The sequence below is a fragment of the Aegilops tauschii genome, chromosome 2, assembly GCF_002575655.3.
Source record: "Aegilops tauschii subsp. strangulata cultivar AL8/78 chromosome 2, Aet v6.0, whole genome shotgun sequence".
In the NCBI taxonomy this organism is placed as follows: Eukaryota; Viridiplantae; Streptophyta; class Magnoliopsida; order Poales; family Poaceae; genus Aegilops; species Aegilops tauschii.
The window spans coordinates 642137259-642161830 of NC_053036.3; the positions used below are offsets into that span (position 1 = coordinate 642137259).

The 24572-nt window shown below is 47.8% G+C and overlaps 1 protein-coding gene across 1 annotated transcript in view; it reads left to right on the plus strand.

Moving 5' to 3' along the window:
• Nucleotides 1–3635: 3635 nt before the first annotated feature.
• LOC109744609 (uncharacterized) overlaps nucleotides 3636–24572 on the plus strand; it is a 41367-nt gene continuing 20430 nt past the window's right edge. Inside the window, exon 1 of the mRNA XM_073507560.1 lies at nucleotides 3636–3738. Coding sequence (XP_073363661.1) covers nucleotides 3636–3738 — 103 coding nt within the window. The remainder of the gene's footprint in view (nucleotides 3739–24572) is intronic.

Consider the following 24572-nt stretch of genomic DNA (forward strand, 5'->3'; position numbering starts at 1 on the left):
TTCTGTGTATTTGTTGCTCAAGAGCAATATGGACTACTCTTGCAAATGTTGAACCAGCATTTTTTAATCCGAAAGGCATCCGTACAAAGCAGTACGTGCCACATGGAGTAATAAATGCGGTCTTCTCTTCATCCTCCTCTGCCATGAAGATCTGGTGATACCCGGAGTATGCATCAAGAAATGAAAGCAAATCACATCCAGCTGTGGAGTCAACAATCTGGTCAATGCGCGGCAAAGGAAATGGGTCTTTGGGACAAGCTTTGTTAACATCGGTGAAATCGATGCAAAGCCTCCATTTCCCGTTTGCCTTGCGCACGACTATAGGATTGGCCAACCACGTGGGATGGAGCACTCCTCTGACAAGGCCTGCTGCTTCCAGTTTCTTGATTTCCTCCGCAATGAATTCTTGGCGCTCCACCGCCTGCTTCCGGACTTTCTGCTTGACGGGCCGCGCATGAGGACAAACGACAAGGTGGTGCTCAATCACTTTCCTGGGAACACCGGGGATGTCAGACGGTTGCCATGCAAATACGTCGACATTCGCCCGCAGGAAAGCAACGAGCGCGCTTTCCTATTTAGGGTCAAGCGTGGCACTGATGGTGAAGGTACCACCAGTGCCATCCTCCTTGGCGGACACCTTCTTCGTCTCTGGCGGAGCTGCCATCGTCTTCTTGTGCTTGCCGGTGGAGCTCGATGGTGCGTCCTCGACGGCAGCGCAACACTCCGAAGAGGCACGCTTGCCGGAGTGGGCATCAGAGCTTTTGCCGGACTGGGTCTTCTTGCCGGTGGAGCTCGATGGTGCGTCCTCGACGGCAGCGCAGCACTCCGAAGAGGTGCGCTTGCCGGAGTAGGCACCAGAACTCTTGCCGGACTTGGTCTTCTTGCCGGTGGAGCTCGATGGTGCGTCCTCGACGGCAGCGCAGCACTCCGAAGAGGTGCGCTTGCCGGAGTAGGCACCAGAACTCTTGCCGGACTTGGTCTTCTTGGTCCCGGGAGCTTCAGCGGCAAGTGGATCGCGGTCTGCCGTGGCTGCTGCTTCCCGGTAGATCTTGTCGGCACAGATAAGAGCGTCCTTCTTGTCGCCAGGGACAGAAATGACGCTTATCGAGCCTTGCATCTTCAGCACGTTATACGCGTAGTGAGAGGCCGCCATGAACTTGGCGAGTGCTGGACGGCCAAGTATCCCATTGTAAGGCAACGGGATATCGGCAACGTCGAACGTGACCTTCTCAGTCCTGAAGTTTAACTCGCTGCCGAATGTTACCGGCGGCGTGACCTTCCCCTTCGGCTTGCTCCTTCCCGGATTGATTCCTTGGAATGTGCCGGTCTCTTCGAGCTCGCCGTCAGGGATCTGGAGTTTTCGGAGCACAGCGGAGGAGATCAGGTTTAAGCCGGCCCCGCCGTCAACTAGCATCTTGGTGACCTTGAGGTTGCGGATAGTTGGTGAAACCAACATCGGCAGACACCCGACCGCGGTTGTGCGATCAGGGTGGTCCTCAATGTCAAAGATGATAGGCGTGCTGGACCACTTCAGAAGCTTGCGCGATTCGATGGGTGGTTCCGCTGCATTGACTTCCCGCACCCACTGTTTGAGTTGGCGGTGCGAGGTATGCAGGGAAGCACCCCCGTCAACGCACAAGACCTCTGTGGCTTTCTGAAACTCCTGCTCACTGGTCTCAACGTCATCCATGTCTTCATCCTCCCCGTCGTCTTCGTCGTTGTCGCGACCGCGGGGAGGTCTGTCTCCTTGCCGCTGCTTGGCCTTGCCGCGGCGTCCTTCCTGGCCGGTGCGCTTCTGGCCAGGCTTCTCGGCACCACCTTGGGCTCTCTCCCTGTCGCGCCGCTCGTACTCAGCCCTCTGTTGCTGGACGAGCTGCTCGACCTTCTTCCAGCTCTGGAGGTCATGGCCCTTGGTGCGGTGAATCTTACAGTATTGCTTGCCGGAGCCGTCCCGCTTGTCGGCGACCGCCACAGCCTGACAGTTGGTGCATGCGGCAACTTCCTTGCCGGAGCTACCAACTGTAGCCTTCGTGGCGTCACCTTCATTGCCGGACTGCTCAACGACCAGCACCTCGTTGTTCTGCTTCTTCCTGTTGTTGCGCCGCCGACTTCTTTTTGCCGGGGCGGCATCCTCACTGTCAGATCCTCCTGCTCCAGTGCTTTCTCCGGGGAATTTCCTCCCCTCCTCAGCGCGTGCACATCTGTCGGCCAGGGCATAAAGCTCGCTGACGTCCCGAATCTTGCACATCGCCAACTCCTCCCGCATCCTGCGGTTACGCACGTTCTGATGGAACGCGCTGATTACCGCGGCGGGGTGGATATTTGGGATGTTGTGGTGTACACGGCTGAACCTCTGGATGTACTGGCGCAGGGGCTCTCCTTCCTTCTGGACGAGCAGATGAAGATCGCTCTCTTGGCCATGAGGTTTGTGGCCGCCTGTGAAGGCGCCAACAAACTGATGGCACAACTCAGCCCAAGAGGATATGGAGTTGTCCGGCAAGTGCATGAGCCAGGACCTGACGTTGGGCTTGAGTACCAACGGGAAGTAGTTGGCAAGGATCTTGTCGTCCCGCCCCCCAGCAGCCTGCACCGCGATGGTGTAGATGCTGAGGAACTCGGACGGATGCAACTTCCCGTCGTACTTCTCTGGTACGTCGGGCTTGAGGTTCTTCGTACTGGGCCACTGGACTTGCCGCAGCTCACGAGTGAACGCAGGGCAACCTACCGGGTACGGTAAGTCGCCTGGTTCCCCTGGCGCATGCATGTCAACAGAGGGCCCAGCGCGCTGGTCTGACTGACGCCGCGCTTATCTCCGGCGCTCGATGCGAGTACGAGCGTCTTCCCGCTGCCGTTCTTGAAGAACTTGGCGCTGATCGCGACGAACTCGGGGATCAGACGACGCGGTGGAGTCGCTGTCGAGGTGGATCCGGCGAGTCGGTGATCTTGGCCTTCGGGGTGGGGAGTGCACAGTAGTTGCACCCCCACCAGTCTTGTCACCACCGGTTCGTGCCTGGCTGACTCGCTGCGGCTGCGACGTCGGCTGCCGAGGAGTGTTGCCGTTGGCGAAACCGATGAGACTCTGGATAGTGGCCCTCCAGTCGTCGATCTTGTCCGGCGCTGGAGGGTAGTCTAGGAGCAGCTGAGCTCGCGCCAGAGCTTCGGCTGTAGTGGCGGGCGGCGGTAGCGAACGGTGCAAGGAGCGGGATAAGCTCGGACTTCTAACTATGTTAGAAGGAGCAGTATCTCGTCCAGGCAACCGCGTCTCGCTCGCGCCGGCTTGTTGATGCGCATGGTGGTCCTGGGCGCTCCGGGATCCACCAGCTCGATCTTGATCCAGCGAGCGCATGGTACCGTGAGTACCATGACGCTACCGGTCCCGCGCCTCCTGAGATGGGCGCGGAGCATGCACGGACGCCGAGGTCTTGGAGTGCGCCCGGTCGTTGTGGGAGCCGGCCACGCCGCCGATGGGCAGCGCAGCCTTGCCCTGGGACCTGGCAGCACCGTGAGTTCCCTCGTCGATGCGTGCCCTTCCGCCGGCGCCCGCACCACCATTCGTTTGCTCCGGCGGTGGGTGGCTCGGCGCGGACGGAGCGGCTGCCTCCGAAAATTTCTTCTTCGGCGGCATCTTGATGAAGATGGTGAAGATCGATGAAGAAGATGAAGATCTAGCCCACGGGAACGCCGGATTTGATTCACACAACTTCGACGCCCCCTACCTGGCGCGCCAGAGATGCCGGGGTTTCTGATCCATGGGCACCTATGGGACCGGCGGACCGGGTCCCTTTTAGTTCGGCGGGGGGCGGAGGTCGCGCAAAGAGCAGATCGAGGCGAAGCACGCGGGCGGTTGGTCGTGCGAAGAGTAAATCGAGGCGAAGCACGTGAGCGATTTACCCAGGTTCGGGCCGCACGGATGCGTAAAACCCTACTCCTGCTTTGTGGTTTGGTATTGATTTCTAGCTCGGGAGCGAGTTCGAGCGTGAGTGTGTGGGATTGCTCCCTGAGGCTCTCAAAATGGCCAACCCCCTCTACGTTGCACACGGGCCTCCTTTTATACTCAAGGGGTTACCGACATAGAGCAACGGGGGCCAAGGGCAAAAATGGAAAGGGTGCCGTGGATAGGCACAGCTAGGTGCTGTAGTAGGCACAACTAGCTGCTACAGCGTTATCATACCTAACCCTGACGGCAGGGGACAAGGGCATTAAATGTCCGTCTGTGTCTCCTAGACAGCACCGAAAGGGACCGCTAGGGACGCCACCGTCTTGCCACGATGGTTGTCTTGTCAGCGCCTGCGTGCCACCGCACGCCCCTAGCTGCACAGCCTCCTGCCACGTGCGCTCGGGAGGGGCCCCGGAGCGACACGTGGGTGGATGTGCTGGAGAGCGGGCGTGGAGTGGGGGCTTGCCGCGGCAAGCGCCTTGCCGCGGCCGTCGACTTGTCGCTTCTGGGAGCTTGTCGCTCACCGGGCCTTGTCGGGGCGCGTAGCGCGCCGCGGCAAGTTCCTTGGAATGCCTTGGATGGCCTTCCCGGCAAGCGCCTCTTGCCGGGGCCTTGGGACGCTTCTGATGGCCTTCCCGGCAAGCTCCTCTTGCCGGGGTCTTGACTTCTTCCCGGCAAGCTCCTCTTGCCGGGGTCTTGTCTTGAGTACTTTGTTCTTGAATGGTCTTCAGAGGGACCACGAAGGATCTTGGCGGTGACCTGGCAGGCCTTGCCGCGGGACGCTGCGACTGCCCGTGCACAAGTTCGGGGTACTAAGGGTACCCCTACTTTAGTACACCGACATTCTCCCTTTTTGTCTTCTCACAACCACCATTCTATTCCACCCATAGTGTATATCCATGGCTCACGCTCATGTATTGCGTGAAGATTGAAAAAGTTAGAGTATGAAACAATTGCTTGGCTTGTCATCGGGGTTGTGCATGATTTAAATACTTTGTGTGGTGAATATGGAGCATAGCCAGACTATATGATTTTGTAGGGATAACTTTCTTTAGCCATGTTATTTTGAGAAGACATAATTGCTTTGTTACTATGCTTGAAGTATTATTATTTTCTATGTCAATATAAACCTTTGTCTTGAATCTTTCTAATCTGAATATTCATACCACAATTAATAATATTTGCATTGAAATTATGCCAAGTAGCACTCCGCATCAAAAATTCTCTTTTTATCATTTACCTACTCGAGGACGAGCAGGAATTACGCTTGGGGATGCCTGATACGTCTCCAACGTATCTATAATTTTTGATTGCTCCATGCTATATTATCTACTGTTTTGGACTATATTGGGATTTATTTTCCACTTTTATATTATTTTTGGGACTAACCTATTAACCAGAGGCCCAGCCCAGAATTGCTGTTTTTTGCCTATTTCAGTGTTTCAAAGAAACGGAATATCAAACGGAGTCCAAACGGAATAAAATCTTCGGGAACGTGATTTTCTCACTAAACGTTATCCAGGAGACTTGGACCCTGCTCCAAGGAACAAAAGAGGCGGTCACGAGGGTGGGGGCGCCCCCCTAGGGTGCGCCCCCTGCCTCGTGGGCCCCTCGTTGCTCCTCCGGCGTACTTCTTCCTCCTATATATACACACGTACCCCCAAACGATCAGAGCAGGAGCCAAAAACCTAATTCCACCGCCGCAACTTTCTGTATCCACGAGATCCCATCTTGGGGCCTGTTCCGGAGCTCTGCCAGAAGAGGGCCGTCATTACGGAGGGCTTCTACATCATCATAGCCTCTCCGATGAAGTGTGAGTAGTTTACATCAGACCTTCGGGTCCATAGTTAGTAGCTAGATGGCTTCTTCTCTCTCTTTGAATCTCAATACAAAGTTCTCCCCCTCTCTTGTGGAGATCTATTCGATGTAATCTTCTTTTTGCGGTGTGTTTGTTGAGACCGATGAATTGTGGGTTTATGTTCAAGTCTATCTATGAATAATATTTGAATCTTCTCAGAATTCTTTTATGTATGATTGGTTATCTTTGCAAGTCTCTTTGAATTATTCGTTTGGTTTGGCCAACTAGATTGGTAGTTCTTGCCATGGGAGAAGTGCTTAGCTTTGGGTTCGATCTTGCGGTGTCCTTACCCAGTGACAAAAGGGGCAGCAAGGCACGTATTGTATCGTTGCCATCGAGGATAACAAGATGGGGTTTATTTCATATTGCATGAATTTATCTCTCTACATCATGTCATCTTGCTTAAGGCATTACTCTGTTTTTAACTTAATACTCTAGATGCATGTTGGATAGTAGTCGATGAGTGGAGTAATAGTAGTAGATGCAGAATCGTTTCGATCTACTTGTCGCGGATGTGATGCCTATATACATGATCATGCCTAGATATTCTCATAATTATGCACAATTCTATCAATTGCTCAACAGTAATTTGTTCACCCACCATAGAATACTTATGCTCTTGAGAGAAGCCACTAGTGAAACCTATGGCCCCCAGGTCTATTCTCATCATATCAATCTCCATCACTTTTATATTGCTTTGCTATTTACTTTGCCTTTACTTTTTACCTTGCATCTTTATATCAAAAATACCAAAAATATTCTATCTATCAGATCTCACTCTCGTAAGTGACCGTGAAGGGCTTGACAACCCCTAATCGCGTTGGTTGCGAGTAGCTATCGCTTTGTGCAGGTACGAGGGACTTGAGCGTGGCCTCCTACTAGATTGATACCTTGGTTCTCAAAAACTGAGGGAAATACTTACGCTACTCTGCTGCATCATCCCTTCCTCTTCGGGGAAAACCAACGCAAGCTCAAGACGTAGCAGTGTGGCGCCGGTTGGTGGTTTGAGACCACTCCAGCGAGAGCGCAGCCTGCAAGGGAGGCCTCGAAACAGGCACGAGGCGGTGGCGGGTCGAAGCACGCTCCAACTGCATGGTGTCAATCCGGCAAGGTGAGCTGTTGCCGTGGATATAGCGATTCAGCGAGCGGCTCGCGACAGATCGAGGCCACGGCAGTGGTGGAGAGGCGGATGGCTTGAAGATGGCATGCCTCTTAAGTGCAGAGGCGACCTATAGCGGCTCAACGCGGATGACGACCGCAGGAAAGGAAACCAACAGAGGTGAGCAGTCAGAGATAGCGTGATGGCAGAGGGGAATCACGGCGACCCGATGTAGAGGTGAGGCCGGCGCGGCATGATACGTCCATTTTGCATCATGCTTTTATATCGATATTTATTGCATTATGGGCTGTTATTTCACATTATGTCACAATAATTATGGCCATTCTCTCTTATTTTACAAGGTTTACATAAGGAAGGAGAATGCCGGCACCTGGAATTCTGGGCTGGAAAAGGAGCAAATATTAGAGACCTATTCTGCACAACTCCAAAAGTCCTGAAACTCCACGGAATATCTTATCATAAATAATGAAAAATCCTGGCCACAGATGAAGACCAGGGAGCCCACACCCTTTCCACGAGGGTGCGGGTCGCCCCCTACCTCGTGGGCCCCCTAGTGGCTCTCCGATGACCATCTTCTCCTATATGAAGTCTTTCATCAAGAAAAAAATAAGAAGCAACCTTTCGGGACGAAACTCCGCCGCCACGAGGTGGAACCTTGGCGGATCCAATCTAGAGCTCCAGCAGAGCTGTTCTGCCGGGGAAACTTCCCTCCCGGAGGGGGAAATCATCGCCATCGTCATCACCAACGCTCCTCTCATCGGGAGAGGGCAATCTCCATCAACATCTTCATCAGCACCATCTCATCTCAAAACCCTAGTTCATCTCTTGTATCCAATTCTTGTCTCTAAGTCCGGGATTGGTGCTAGTAGGTTGCTAGTAGTGTTAATTACTCCTTGTAGTTGATGCTAGTTGGTTTAATTGGTGGAAGATCATATGTTCAGATCCTTTATGCATATTATTACCCATCTGATTATGAACATGAATATGCTTTGTGAGTAGTTACGTTTGTTCCTGAGGACATGGGAGAAGTCTTGCTATTAGTAGTCATGTGAATTTGGTATTCGTTCGATATTTTGATGAGATGTATGTTGTCTAGCCTCCAGTGGTGTTATGTGAACATCGACTACATAACACTTCACCATTATTTTGGCCTAGAGGAAGGCATTGGGAAGTAATAAGTAGATGATGGGTTGCTAGAGTGACAGAAGCTTAAACCCTAGTTTATGCGTTGCTTTGTAAGGGGCTGATTTGGATCCATATGTTTCATGCTATGGTTAGGTTTACCTTAATACTTTTGTTGTAGTTGTGGATGCTAGCAATAGAGGTTAATCATAAGTGGGATGCTTGTTCAAGTAAGAACAGCACCCAAGCACCGGTCCACCCACATGTCAAATTATCAAAGTACCGAACGCGAATCATATGAACGTGATGAAAACTAGCTTGACGATATTCCCATTTGTCCTCGGGAGCACTTTTCCTTATATAAGAGTTTGTCCAGGCTTGTCCTTTGCTACAAAAAGGATTGGGTCACCTTGCTGCACTTTATTTACTTTTGTTACTCGTTACAAATTATCTCATCACAAAACTATCTGTTACCACTTATTTCAGTACTTGCAGAGAATACCTTGCTGAAAACCGCTAATCATTTCCTTCTGCTCCTCGTTGGGTTTGACACTCTTACTTATCGAAAGGACTATGATAGATCCCCTGTACTTGTGGGTCATCAAGACTCTTTTCTGGCGCCGTTGCCGAGGAGTGAAGCACCTTTGGTAGGTGGAATTTGGTAAGGAAAAATTTATATAGTGTGCTGAAATTTACTGTCACTTGTTACTATGGAAAGTAATCCTCTAAGGGGCTTGTTCGGGGTATCTTCACCCCGACCAGTAGAGCAAAGAGTTGCTCCTCAACCTACTGAACCTATTGAAAATGAAATTCCTTGTGAGTATCCTTCGGGTATGATAGAAAAACTGCTAGCTAATCCTTTTACAGGAGATGGAACAAAGCATCCTGATGAACACCTAATATATGTGGATGAAGTTTGTGGATTATTTAAGCTTGTAGGTATACCCGATGATGTTGCTAAGAAGAAGGTCTTCCCTTTATCTTTGAAGGGAGACACATTGATATGGTATAGGCTATGTGATGATACGAGATCATGGAACTATAGAAGATTGAAATTGGAATTTCATTAGAAGTATTACCCTATGCATCTTGTTCATCGTGACCGCAATTATATATATATAATTTTTGGCCTCGCGAAGGAGAAAGCGTCGCTCAAGCTTGGGGGAGGCTTAAATCAATGTTATATTCATGCCCCAATCATGAGCTCCCAAGAGAGACAATTATTCAAAAAATTTATGCTCGGCTTTCTGAAAATAATCGCACCATGCTCGATACTTCTTGTGATGGCTCTTTTATGATGAAGACTATTGGATTTAGATGGGATTTATTGGATAGAATTAAACGCAACTCTGAAGATTGGGACCTCGACAATGGTAAGGAGTCAGGTATGACACCTAAGTTTGATTGTGTTAAATCTTTTATGGATACCGATATTTTCCGTAAGTTTAGCACTAAATATGGACTTGATTCTGAGATAGTAGCTTCTTTCTGTGAATCTTTTGCTACTTATGTTGATCTCCCTAAGGAGAAGTGGTTTAAATATCATCCTCCCATAGAAGTAAAAGTAGCTGCACCTATTAAAGTTGAAGAAAAGACTGTCACTTATAATGATCCTATCATTCCTACTTGTTATGTTGACAAACCACCTTTCCCTGTTAGGATAAAGGATCATGCTAAAGCTTCAACTGTGGTTCGTAAAAGCAATATTAAAACATATACACCTCCTCAGCAAGTTAAAGTTGAACCTAATATTGATATTGTTAAAGATCTCTTGTCTGATAATATTGATGGGCATGTTATTCAGTTCTGTGAAGCTGCTAGAATTGCTAAACCTTGTGCTAAAGATAAACATAGACGTGTGGTAGGCGTGCCTGTTATTTCTGTTAAAATAGGAGAACATTGTTATCATGGCTTATGTGATATGGGTGCTAGTGCTAGTGTTATACCTTATGACTTGTATAAAGAAATCAAGCATGAAATTGCAACTGCTGAGTTAGAAGATGTTGATGTCACAATTAAACTTGCTAATAGAGATACTATTTCAGCAGTGGGAATTGTTAGAGATGTTGAAGTCTTGTGCGGGAAAACTAAATATCCTGCTGATTTTCTTGTTCTTAGTTCCCCACAAGATAGCTTTTGTCCCATTATATTTGGATGACCCTTCTTGAACACTTTTAATGCTAAGATAGACTGCGAAAAGAATGTTGTTACTATTGGCTTGGATGATATGACTCGTGAATTTAATTTCTCTAAATTTAGTAAACAACACCGTGAAGAAGAATTGCCTAGTAAGGATGAAATTATTGGTCTTGCTTCTATTGCCGTACCTCCTAGTGATCCTTTAGAACAATATTTGCTAGACCATGAGAATGATATGTTTATGAATGAAAGAAGGGAAATAGATGAAGTATTCTTTAAACACGAACCTATTCTAAAACACAATTTGCCTGTTGAAATCCTAGGGGATCCCCCTCCACCTAAGGGTGATCCCGTGTTTGAGCTTAAACCGTTGCCTGATAATCTTAAATATGCTTATCTTGATGAAAAGAAGATATATCCTGTTATTATTAGTGCTAACCTTTCAGAGCATGAAGAAGAAAAATTATTGAAAACTCTGAAGAAGCACCGTCCTGCTATTGGATATACTCTTGATGATCTTAAGGGCATTAGTCCCACTCTATGTCAACATAAAATAAATTTGGAAGAAGATGCCAAACCAGTTCGTGATCCTCAACAACGTCTGAATCCTAAAATGAAAGAAGTGGTAAGAAAAGAAATACTAAAGCTTCTGGAGGCAGGTATAATTTATCCCGTTGCTGATAGTCAGTGGGTAAGTCCTGTTCATTGTGTCCCTAAGAAGGGATGTATTACTGTTGTTCCTAATGATAAAGATGAATTGATTCCACAAAGAATTATTACAGGTTATAGGATGGTAATTGATTTCCGCAAATTAAATAAGGCTACTAAGAAAGATCATTACCCCTTACCTTTTATCGATCAAATGCTAGAAAGATTATGCAAGCATACACATTACTGCTTTCTAGATGGTTATTCTGGTTTCTCTCAAATACATGTGTCGGCTAAAGATCAATCAAAGACTACTTTTACATGCCCTTTTGGTACTTTTGCTTATAGACGTATGCCTTTTGGTTTATGTAATGCACCTGCAACCTTTCAAAGATGCATGATGGCTATATTCTCTGACTTTTTTGAAAAGATTTGTGAGGTTTTCATGGACGACTTTTCCGTCTATGGATCTTCTTTTGATGGTTGCTTGAGCAATCTTGATTTTTGCAGAGATGTGAAGAAACTAATCTTGTCTTGAATTGGGAAAAGTGTCACTTTATGGTTAATGAAGGTATTGTCTTGGGGCATAAAGTTTCTAAAAGAGGTATTGAAGTTGATAAAGCCAAGGTTGATGCTATTGAAAAGATGCCATGTCCCAAGGACATCAAAGATATAAGAAGTTTCCTTGGTCACGCCGGATTTTATAGGAGGTTCATTAAGGACTTCTCAAAAATTTCTCGGCCTCTGACTAATTTATTACAAAAAGATATACCATTTGTCTTTGATGATGATTGTGTAGAAGCATTTGAAATACTTAAGAAAGCATTAGTCTCTGCACCTATTGTTCAGCCACCTGATTGGAATTTACCCTTTGAAATTATGTGTTATGCTAGCGATTATGATGTAGGTGCTGTTCTAGGGCAAAGAGTTGATAAGAAATTAAATGTTATCCATTATGCTAGTAAGACTCTAGACAATGCTCAAAGAAATTATGCTACTACTGAAAAAGAACTTTTAGCAGTTGTATCTGCTTGTGATAAGTTCAGACCTTATATTGTTGATTCTAAAGTAACTATCCACACTGATCATGCTGCTATTAAATATCTTATAGAGAAGAAAGATGCTAAACCTAGACTTATTAGATGGGTTCTCTTGCTACAAGAATTTGATTTGCATATTGTTGATAGAAAAGGAGCTGAGAACCCCGTTGCAGACAACTTATCTAGGTTAGAGAATGTTCTTGATGACCCACTACCTATTGATGATAGCTTTCCTGATGAACAATTAAATGTCATAAGTACTTCTCGTAGTACCCCTTAGTATGCTGATTATGCTAATTACATAGTTGCTAAATTTATACCACCTAGCTTCACATACCAACAAAAGAAAAAGTTCTTCTATGATTTGAGACATTACTTTTGGGATGACCCACATCTTTATAAAGAACGAGCAGATGGTGTTATTAGACGTTGTGTACCTGAGCATGAACAGGAACAGATCCTACGCAAGTGCCACTCCGAAACTTATGGAGGACACCACGCGGGAGATAGAACTGCACATAAGGTATTGCAATCCGGTTTTTATTGGCCTACTCTCTTCAAGGATGCCCGTAAGTTTGACCTATCTTGTGATGAATGTCAAAGAATTGGTAATATTAGTAGATGTCAAGAAATTCCTATGAATTATTCACTTGTTATTGAACCGTTTGATGTTTGGGGCTTTGATTATATGGGACCTTTTCCTGCCTCTAATGGATATACACATATTTTAGTTGCTGTTGATTACGTTACTAAGTGGGTAGAAGCTATTCCAACTAGTAGGGCTGATCATAACACTTCTATTAAAATGCTTAAAGAAGTTATTTTTCTGAGGTTTGGAGTCCCTAGATATTTAATGACTGATGGTGGTTCACATTTTATTCATGGTGCTTTCCCTAAAATGCTTGCTAAATATGACGTCAATCATAGAATTGCATCTCCGTATCACCCACAGTCTAGTGGTAAAGTAGAATTGAGTAATAGAGAACTCACATTAATTTTGCAAAAGACTATCAATAGGTCTAGAAAGAATTGGTCCAAGAAACTTGATGATGCATTATGTGCCTATAGAACTGCATATAAAAATCCTATGGGTATGTCTCCGTATAAAATGCTTTATGGAAAAACATGTCACTTACCTCTCGAACTAGAACATAAGGCATATTGGGCTATTAAGGAGCTCAACTATGATTTTAAACTTGACGGTGAAAAGAGGTTATTTGATATTAGCTCACTTGATGAATGGAGAACCCAAGCTTATGAAAATGCCAAGTTGTTTAAAGAACAGGTTAAAAGATGGCATGACAAAAGGATACAAAAGCGTGAGTTTAATGTAGGTGATTATGTATTGCTATACAATTCTCGTTTAAGATTTTTTGCAGGAAAACTTCTCTCTAAATGGTAAGGCCCCTATGTTATCGAGGAGGTCTATCATTTCGGTGCCATAAAAATCAACAACTTCGAAGGCACAAATCCGAAGGTGGTAAACGGTCAGAGAATTAACATTATATCTCAGGTAATCCCATAAATATTGAAACCAATATTATTGAAACCGTAATCCCGGAGGAATACATAAGGGACACTTTCCAGAACGTTTCAGACTCCGAAAAGGAATAGGTATGTGGTACGGTAAGTAAACCGACTCCAAAACAATTTTTAAGGCAATATTCCTCCGTTTTGGAATATTTAGAAAAATAGAAAATTAAGTAGCAGTCCGGGAAGGACACGAGGGCCCCACGAGGGTGGAGGGTGCGCCCTACCCCCTGGGCGCGCCCCCTACCTCGTGAGCACCTCGTGTGCCTTCCGGACTCCGTTTTCTTGCACGATACGTATTTTGGTCGGTAAAAATTCACTATATATTCTCCCGAAGGTTTTGACTCCTGTATCACGCAAAAATCTCATGTCTTTGTTTCGAGCTATTTTTCTGACAGATCTAGATTATCATGACGTCCCCAAGTGCTTCTAAGGACAATTTCTTTGAGAAGGTCATCAACCCTTACCTCGCGGAGGTTCCGCGACACCCTCAAACCATTGAGATGCGTGATGGGTTGCTGCACATCCGCGATGCTGAGGGACCAAAGGGAACCGGAAGCGTGGATATGAGGCTCAAAGCAATGGAGCAACAAGTTTTCAAGTGCCAGGGGATGGTGGAGCGTGGAATCAACCCTAGCCACACGATGCTCGCGGGGTTCACTAACAACTACAAGCCGGATGCCAAGAACACCGAGGAGGCCATCTTCAAGCTACATGAGAAGATCGAGCACCTCCAAGCCCAAATCTATGACCTGCAAAACCAAAACTGTGAGTATGAATATAGATTCAAAAGAATGAGTTTGGCTGCAGATTCAAGGATTCCGGAGACTCGATCATCCTTCTATGATGGTGAACCTATGCCTTGGAACATGGATGACAAGCCCGCATCATCAACAACACCTCCACCTTCTTCACCAACCAAGGAGATATAATCACATGGGTATGGGCACTCCCCTTGGCAACTGCCAAGCTTGGGGGAGGTGCCCCGGTATCGTATCACAATCACAACTCCTATCTTTACCATTTTCCTTAGTTCGATCCTATTAGTAGTATTTTGATCTAGTAGAATAAAGTTTGGCATGATCTAGTTTTGAGTATTGCATTATGATCTCTCTATGTAATCGAGTCCGTGAGCTATATAATAAATATTAGTGTTGAGTCAAGGGCTTGATTTTCTTGCTATGATCTTGGGTGAATAAAAGAAAAGAGAAAAATAATAAGAAGAAGAAACAAAAGTTCATATTGATCTTATTGATAGTAATGACTTCACATAGAAAGAGTGTGATGATTAAAAGTTGTTGGGAGTTGGCAGTCATAGCTTTGGTCATCGTTGCAATTAATAGGAAGTAATAAGGAAAGAGAGGTTTCACATATAAACATACTATTATTGACATCTTTTATGATTGGGAGCACTCATCAAAATATGACATGCTAAAGAGTTGATGTTGGACAAGGAAGACAACGTAATGGGTTATGTTTTCTTATATCTGAGATAAAGTATGTTGTCATGGATCATCCAACATGTTGAGCTCGCCTTTCCCCCTCATGCTAGCCAAATTCTCAGCACCAAGTAGAGATACTACTTGTGCTTCCAAATACCCTTAAACCATTTTTGCCATGAGAGTCCACCATATCTACCTATGGATTGAGTAAGATCCTTCAAGTAAGTTGTCATCGGTGCAAAGCAATAAAAATTGCTCTAAATATGTATGATTAGTGTGGGAGAAATAAGCTTTATATGATCTTGTGATGTGGAAGTAATAAAAGTGACAGACTGCATCATAAAGGTTCATATCACAAGGGGCAATATAAAGTGACATTCTTTCGCATTAAGATTTTGTGCATCCAACCATAAAAGCGCATGGCAACCTCTGCTTCCCTCTGTGAAGGGCCTATCTTTTATTATCCTCTACCTTATGCAACTGTCATGGTGATCTTCACCTCTCCCTTTTTCATTTTATCATTTGGCAAGCCCAGCATGTTGGAAAGAACCTGATATATATATCTAATTGGATGTAGGGGGGCATGAGTTATTATTGTTGACATTACCCTCGAGGTAAAAGGTTGTGGGGCGAAATTATAAGCCCCTATCTTTCTCTGTGTCCGATTAAAACTCCGTAACCACAAGTATTGCGCGAGTGTTAGCAAGTATGAAGGACTAGATGATAGTTGAGTATCTGGACTTGCTTTTTAGCTCTGACATAGACTCTTTCTGATGTTATGATAAATTGCAATGGCTTCAATGATTGAGCTTCTAGTTTGTTGGTTCTCAATAAGGTTTCTGATTCATACTTTTGCATTGTGAATAGATCATCACTTGAACATAAGTAATCATATGACAATATCTATGTATGTTGCAGTTATGAGAATAATCATGATGCCTTCATGTCCGTATTTTATTTTTATCGACGCCTCTACCTCTAAACATGAGGACATATTTATTGTTATCGGCTTTCGCTTCAGGACAAGCGAGGTCTAAGCTTGGGGGAGTTGATACGTCCATTTTGCATCATGCTTTTATATCGATATTTATTGCATTATGGGCTGTTATTTCACATTATGTCACAATACTTATGGCTATTCTCTCTTATTTTACAAGGTTTACATAAGGAAGGAGAATGCCAGCAGCTGGAATTCTGGGCTGGAAAAGGAGCAAATATTAGAGACCTATTCTGCACAACTCCAAAAGTCCTGAAACTCCATGAAATATCTTATAATAAATAATGAAAAATCCTCGCCAAAGATGAAGACCAGGGGGGCCACACCCTTTCCACGAGGGTGGGGGGCGCCCCCTACCTCGTGGGCCCCCTGGTGGCTCTCCGATGACCATCTTCTCCTATATGAAGTCTTTCGTCGAGAGAAAAATAAGAAGCAACCTTTCAGGCCAAAACTCTGCCACCACGAGGCGGAACCGTGGCGGATCCAATCTAGAGCTCCGGCAAAGCTGTTTTGCCGGGGAAACTTCCCTCCCGGAGGGGGAAATCATCGCCATCATCATCACCAACGCTCCTCTCATCGGGAGAGGGCAATCTCCATCAACATCTTCATCAGCACCATCTCATCTCAAAACCCTAGTTCATCTCTTGTATCCAATTCTTGTCTCCAAGTCCGGGATTGGTGCTAGTAGGTTGCTTGTAGTGTTAATTACTCCTTGTAGTTGATGCTAGTTGGTTTAATTGGTGGAAGATCATATGTTCAGATCATTTATGCATATTATTACCCCTCTGATTATGAACATGAATATGCTTTGTGAGTAGTTACTTTTGTTCCTGAGGACATGGGAGAAGTCTTGCTATTAGTAGTCATGTGAATTTGCTATTCGTTCGATATTTTGATGAGATGTATGTTGTCTAGCCTCTAGTGGTGTTATGTGAACATCGACTACATAACACTTCACCATTATTTGGGCCTAGAGGAAGGCATTGGGAAGTAATAAGTAGATGATGGGTTGCTAGAGTGACAGAAGCTTAAACCATAGTTTATGTGTTGCTTTGTAAGGGGCTGATTTGGATCCATATGTTTCATGCTATGGTTAGGTTTACCTTAATACTTTTGTTGTAGTTGCGGATGCTTGCAATACAGGTTAATCATAAGTGGGATGCTTGTTCAAGTAAGAACAGCGCCCAAGCACCGGTCCACCCACATGTCAAATTATCAAAGTACCGAACGCGAATCATATGAACGTGATGAAAACTAGTTTGACGATATTCCCATGTGTCCTCGGGAGCGCTTTTCCTTATATAACAGTTTGTCCAGGCTTGTCCTTTGCTACAAAAAGGATTGGGCCACCTTGCTGCACTTTATTTACTTTTGTTACTTGTTGCTCGTTACAAATTATCTCATCACAAAACTATCTGTTACCACTTATTTCAGTACTTGCAGAGAATACCTTGCTGAAAACCGCTTATCATTTCCTTCTGCTCCTCGTTGGGTTCAACACTCTTACTTATCGAAAGGACTACGATAGATCCCCTATACTTGTGGGTCATCACGGCACAAGGTGGAGACCGTGGGTCGAGGCGGATTAGCGTCGGTGGTTCACCCACGGGGTTGCAGAGTTCGCAACTCAAGCCGGGCAGTTGCTGCGGAGTCTGTGGCGACGGATCAAGGGCAGTACGCTCGTGAGGCCGCGGTCAAGGCGGATGCCGTGACCCGGGGCAGCCGCTTATGGCACGGGAGTAGCGGTTTATGGCGCAGGAGCGGCGAGTTAAGGCCGAATAGCTCCAGGCGGCTTGGAACGCGGTGGCATGAACGGCAGAGGCGGAGACGAGCCAGGGGCCGCGGGTGAGCCGGCGTCAGAGTCCAGCCAGCACGCACGGACGGGTCCACGGCAAAGGCGAACCGGGCGACTCATCCATAGCAGAACGAAGTGGCTCGAGGAGACCTGCGGCTCAGTGTAAGCCGGCGGGTTAAGGCAGAAGCGGAGTCCGGGTCACAATCGGTTTTCAACAATACAACAGAGGCTCGGATGGTGGCGATTTGAAACAGGTAGAGGGGTCGCTCCGAGGTAAAGGCAACGGCGAGCCGGTTTTGACTGGAGGCAACTCACGGAGGTGACCCAAGGCAGCCCAGAGGTAGAATCCGGTCGATTCCGAGACAGGCGATAGCCCGTTGGTAACGACGGCTCACGAGCAGCAGTTGTGAACTACGGTGGTTGAATTCGGGCGGGTCATGTCACATCCCTAGCTTTACCTTGGCATTGGACTATCTTCGTTGTTGCATCATGTTTAAATTCAAAGGAAAATTGAATTGAGGGAATTCCCAAAGCCTCATAAATCTTTTAAAAATGAGCAAGCTAAAAATTTCTTCAAATGAGCCCAAGGAAATGTTCACTTTAATCCCTGGAAATATTGGCAAGAGGTAAAAATCCAAACCAATATTTTAGGGCATTAAGGGTAATTAATTTGGGCATTTTGAATTAAACCATAATGTATTTGAATTGGCTTTATTTCTGTTATAAAAGAAATACATGTCCAATAATTTTGGAAATTATTGTGGGACTCTGGAGTGATATCTCTAGTCCATACAATAATTTTTGGAAGCAACAAAAATGGTTTAGTTTTAAAACTAAATCAAAATAGAGGAAATAAATAAAAAAACAGAAAAGAGAGAGAGAGAGAGAGAGGAAGGACCCCAGGGCCACTTACCCGGCTGGGCTGGCCCACCTGGCCTATGCCAGTCATCACCCACCTCTGCCAATAGGCAGAGGAGGGACAGCACACAGCGCGCGCGCGGGCGCCACGCCACCAGGCTGCCTGCCTGCGTCGCCTGGCCACTGCGACGCCTCGCGTCTTCTCCCTAGCGCTGCCTCGACCCCCCTGGACACCACTCTTCCCCCCCCCCCCCCTTCTCTCTCTCCCTCGTCCTCTCCCGCTATGGCCGACGCGCCCGTAAGCCGTCGTCGCCGTAGTTGACGGCACCGCCTTTCCCCCCGACCCCTCGCCGTGCCTTTGAGCTCCGCCTCGACGTCTTCGACCTCCTCGCGTCGCCACACGTCGTCGGACGCGCTCCTCTGCCCTCACCGACCTCGTCCTCGACCTCTCGTCACCGGAGATCCCTCTCGCCGCCTCGTTCTGCTCCGACCTCCTCCGAGCTCACCGTCCGCTCCACTACATCCACCGTGAGCCCCTGCCCCTAACCCCCTCCTCTATGCCTCGGTTGCGCCCCCTAGCCGCCATCTCCACCGAGCCCGAGCACTCTGCTCCGCCGGCGACGCCGTCGTCGTGGCCACAGCCACGCGGGCTCGAAACCGAGCGCGTCACCGCGTTTGCCACACTCCTAGGAGGCCGTAGCCCCTTTCCATGCCCCTATTGTGCATCCCAGCGCCGAACCTGAGCACGCCCGAGCTCCGGCCACCGCGGCCGAGCTCCCTGCCGTCGCCTCCGGCCGCCCCAGGCCCGGCTGGCACCACCATCCGACGCGCGCTGGTCTGGGCTCTCGAACGAGCCCAACCACGCTGTGAACAGGGCCCCAAAGCCCGTTCCCGCGGCCCTCCGCCGCGTCTGGTCATTGCCGACGGCTAAACACCGGTGGTTTAGCCACGGTTGACCAGGAGTTTGACCTCCCCTGACGTGTGGGCCCAGGCGCCTATTTAATTAGTGTTAGGTTTAGTTAGTGTTAATTAACTTAGCTAATTAGATGAGCCACTGACATACGGGCCCGCCCTGCTAATTACCCTAGAATTAGGACTAACAAAAATTAGTTAGTCTAATGACACTGACACGCGGGACCCACTGGTCAGGTTTGACCCGGACCATCCCCTGTTGACCTGCTGACGTCAGCATGACCTGATGCTGACGAGTAATACATTTTCTGGATTTAATTTAATTCAGGAAATTCTAGAAAATGTTTAAAACTTTAAAAATTCATAGAAAATCAACCGTAGCTCAGAATGAAATAATTTATATATGAAAAATTATCAGAAAAATTCAAGGAATCTATTTATGGCATTTTCATGCATGTTAGAGCAACTTATATCCTCTGTTTAAGACAATTCAATTAAATGGCATTTAAGAAAGCACATATGGGGTTTGAATTTGAACCTAGGGTTCAAACCAACTTCACTTAATATGGTTGCTAGTTGCATTAGTTCAATCAATAGAATATTGCCATGTCATGAGCATGCATCATATTGTTGCATTGCATTGATTGTGTTTCCTTCTTTATTGCCGGAAGTTGTCCCCTCCCGATAGACGTGGTTTTGACGATGAGTTCGATGACACCGATGAAGAGCTATACTATCTTTAGAAGTGCCAAGCAAGCAAAACCCCCTTGTTCATTCTGAGACAATCCCACTCTCTCGCTCCTGCTCTCTTATACTGCATCAGGACAACAACGATTCAACTGTTACATGTTGCGGTAGTTGAACCCCTTTCCTCTGCATGACCTGTCATTGCCACAGTAAATAGATGAAACCCACTAGCATGAGTAGGAGTTGTTTGAGCCCTGATGTGTCTACTCATCCATGCTTGTTTTTCATGCCTGCTATTGCTTAGAGTTGAGTCAGGTATGATTCATCGGGGATGAATTGGAATAGTGATGAACATGCCCTACTGTGTGTGAGCTAAGTATGTGAACACGATTTGGTAAAGGTAGTGGTGAGAGGCCATGTAGGAGTACATGGTGGGTTGTCTCATTGAAACCATTCTTAGGAACTGAGTTCTGTGATTGTGATCCATGAAACAGTTACTACCACGCATTGGGCCCAAACCAATGGACCCTCTCAGCTTCTTGATCACCCTTGTCCTCTGTCCAGGAGTTGCAACTAGTTTATGGTGTTTATAGGATATGTGTTGGCGGCCGTGCGTAGCGCTGACCCTAGGGGTGGGCTATGATGCGGTAGATACACCGCGGCCGGGCATGCCGGGCGCCCGTTTGGTGTCTCGGAACCCTGTACACATCGTCCGGGGTCGTATGTGGAAACCTCGGTCGGACTCCCTGCGGATGGAACCTGGATAGGCGATAAACCTGGACTAGAGACTTGAGTGTTTAGGTAGGCCGTGGCCGACACCCTCGTTGGGCTTCCGCTTGAAGGTTGTCGAGTACATGTCGTGTAAACGGCGGTAAGTGGTGAGAGCGTGTGTGAAGAAGTACACCCCTGCAGGGTTAACATCATCTATTCGAATAGCCGTGTCCGCGGTAATGGACTTCTGGGTTGCCTATAACAGTTCATAGACAAGTGAAAGTGGATACTCTAAAACTCGCAAGATAAGTGTGAGTGCTATGGATGGCCTTCTCGTAGGGAGACAGGAGCGGATCCATAGTGGTGTATTGAATGGTGAATATGTGGACTCGTGTGCGCCACCTCAAAAGAGTTGCTTGTAGTCGTAGTTCAGGTTAGCCACTGAGTCAAAGCTGGCTTGCTGCAGTCAAACTCCACCACCCCCCTTGTTGATACCGATGCATATGTAGCTAGTTCTGGTGTAAGTCTTGCTGAGTACCTTTGTACTCACGTTTGCTTAATTTATGTTTTGCAGAGAGACTTCAGTCTCGCTAGTAGTTCTGCGTGGACTTCGACGTTTAGCTTGATACCTCAGCTATGATCTTGTGCCCTCGGCAGGATCTGGTAGATAGTCAGGCTTCTTAGCCTTTTTCATTTGTAGATGTCTGTACTCAGACATGTTAAGCATCCGCTTGTGCCTTCACTACTGGAATCAGCTAATTTGCCATCTGCCAGCTCTTTGCCGTCTGCTAGCTGACGGCAAAGCAGCTCTTTGCCATCAGCTACCAAAAAGCAAACGGCAAAGAACTAGCAGACGGCAAAGAAGCTCTTTGCCGTCCGCCAGTTCTTTGTCGTCTGCTGGCAGACGGCAAAGAATCTTTGCCGTCAGCTTGCAGACGGCAAAGAGAGAGGTGGCCCCCACCCCCCGCCCGTTTGGAAAAAACTTAACGGCCCACCTCTTTGCCGTCCGCCAGCGGACGGCAAAGAAAGGCGGACGGCAAAGAGCTGGTTTATCTAAAGGCCCGTACCCCCCGCCCCTCTCTGTCCTCTCCTCGCCCCCCCCCCCCCCGCCCCTCTCTGTTCTCTATACCCCACCGCCGCCGCCGCCGCCCGCCGCTACCTCTCGCCCCCGCCGCCCCGGCGCCCCGGCCTCCCGCCGCCCCGGCGCCCCGCCACCCCGCGCCCCACCGCCCCAGGCCCGGCCCCCCGCCGCCCCAGGCCGTGCCCCGGCCATCTCCTCCACCGCCCCGCCCCCCTCCTCCACCGGCCCTGCCCTAGGTGAGCCCTCCTCCTTTTTCCTGTTTTTTTCTGTTTTTTTCCTTTTTAGTTTTAGTTTAGATTTAGTTTTAGTTTTAGGTTTAGTTTTAGTTTAGTTTTAGGTTTAGATTTAGTTTTCTCCTTTTTTCTGTTTTATTAGTTTTAGGTTTATGTTTAGTTTAGATTTAGTTTTAGTTTTAGGTTTAGTTTTAGGTTTAGTTTAGTTTGAGGAAGGAAGAAGAAGAGAAAAAGAGGAGAGGAGGAGAAGAAGAAGAGGAAAAAGGAAAGGAAGAAGAAGAGGAGGAGGAGAAGAAAAAAGAAGAAGAGGAAGAAGAAGAAGAAAAAAGAGGAGAGGAGGAGAAGAAGAAGAGGAAAAAGGAAAGGAGGAAGAAGAAGAAGAAGAAGAAGGAAAAAAGGAAAAAAGGAAGAATAGGAAGAATAGGAAGAAGAAGAAAAGGAAAAAAGAGGAAAAAAACCCCGACCCGACACGGCACACCGACCCGACACGGCACCCCGACCCGACACGGCACCCCGACCCCGACCCGGCACCCCGACACGACACCCCGACCCCTAGACCCCGACCTCGACACCCCGACCCCAACCCCGACACCCCGACCCCGACCCCGACACCCCGACCCCGAGCCTGACCCGACACCCCGACCCCGACACCGACACGGCACCCCGACCCCGACCCGGCACCCCAACCCGACACCCCGACCCCGAGACCCTGACCCCGACACGACACCCCGACACCGACACCCTGACACCATACCCACCCTTACCCCGACACCGACACGGCACCCCGACCCCGACCCGGCACCCCGACCAGACACCCCGACCCCGAGACCCCGACCCCGAGCCTGACCCGACACCCCGACCCCGAGACCCCGACCTGGCACCCAACCCGACACCCCGACCCCGAGACCCCGACCACGGGCCTGACCCCGACACTGACACGGCACCCCGACCCCGACCCGACACCCCGACCCCGAGACCCCGACCCCGACCCTGACCCCGACACCCCGACCCCGAGCTTGACCCGACACCCCGACCCCGACACCGACACGGCACCCCGACCCGACACCCCGACCCCGAGACCCCGACCCCGACCCCGACACGGCACCCCGACACCGACAGGACACCCCGACCCCCGACACCTCCCGAAAAGGTGTTCTTTGGCCTTCCAGAGGCCGACGGGGTCATATATTTGTGAATTATTAGTTAGGTCATATATTTTTCGATTTTGTTATGAAAAACATCATATATAATTGTGTTGATCGTGTAGTTTTAAATGTGCAGTTGTTTCATCGCTGCGAGGTTTGGTGTTCGACGACCTCGCCGTGCGTTTGACGAGCTCTGCCCCTTCGTTCGTGGGTGAGCACAAATGACAAGTCCTCCTCCCCCATTAATTATTTGATCTATTCAGATGAAACTTGATAGCTAGCTATATATGTGTCTTGAATCATCAGTATGCGTAACCAATATGTGTCTCCCGTTCGAAAGCGGCATAGTTATAAATATGCATGCATTTGCATATTTATAACCTTGATTCTTTCGAATTGTCCAACGCTATCCATGGACAGCCCGAGTATGTGTAGATTGGGTTCGTTTTCCCATATGCTTTGCTCCGGATCCGACGCACAAATTTCGTCAGTGCCTCCCCTGTTGTTCTCCGGGTACACATCCTCTCTGTTTATTGCAGAGACGTGTATCGGGAGAACAGCGGGGAGGTGCTGCCGAAATTTTGCATCGGATCCGGAGCATAGCATGGGAAAATGAACCCAATCTACACATACACGGGTGGGATTAGGACCTATCATTACCTATTAGAGTGTAGGTTGCATGGACGTAATAAAATTGACAAAGTAGATCAACTGATGAATATATACATGGTGAATTACATATATAATTGTTGTGTGTCCAGTAGCTCTGAAAGTCAAGATGAGTGACCGTGCTTGGATGTATACCGGTCACACTGGTCAGAACAAATGGAGCGCTGAATGGTTCACAAAAACTAAGGGGTTTGTGCAAGCCGCATTTGCAAATGGCCAAAAGAAAACCTGGTGCCCCTGTTTCCGGTGCGGCAATTGGGAAAAGAAGACAGAGGCTGAAATGGGCAAACACTTGCAGAAGAGTGGTTTTACGCCCGATTATACGGTGTGGACATTTCATGGTGAGTCTGCCCAACGTGACCGAGCTGAGGTGGATCGTCGTCGCACCGACGAGCATGGTACCGGGATGGAAAACATGGTGCAAGGCTATGATGATGCTCGGGATTCGGACGAGGAGATGGAGGAATCTGCAAAGGCCTTCAATGAAATGTTGGAGTCTTCGAAACGTCCGCTCCACGAGCACACTGAGATTTGTCAGTTGGATGCCATCTCACAAGTAATGGCTCTGAAGGCTCAGTTCAACTTGGGCAGAGAATGCTATGACGCAATTATGACAGTATTTGGACGCTTTCTACCCAAAGGCCATGT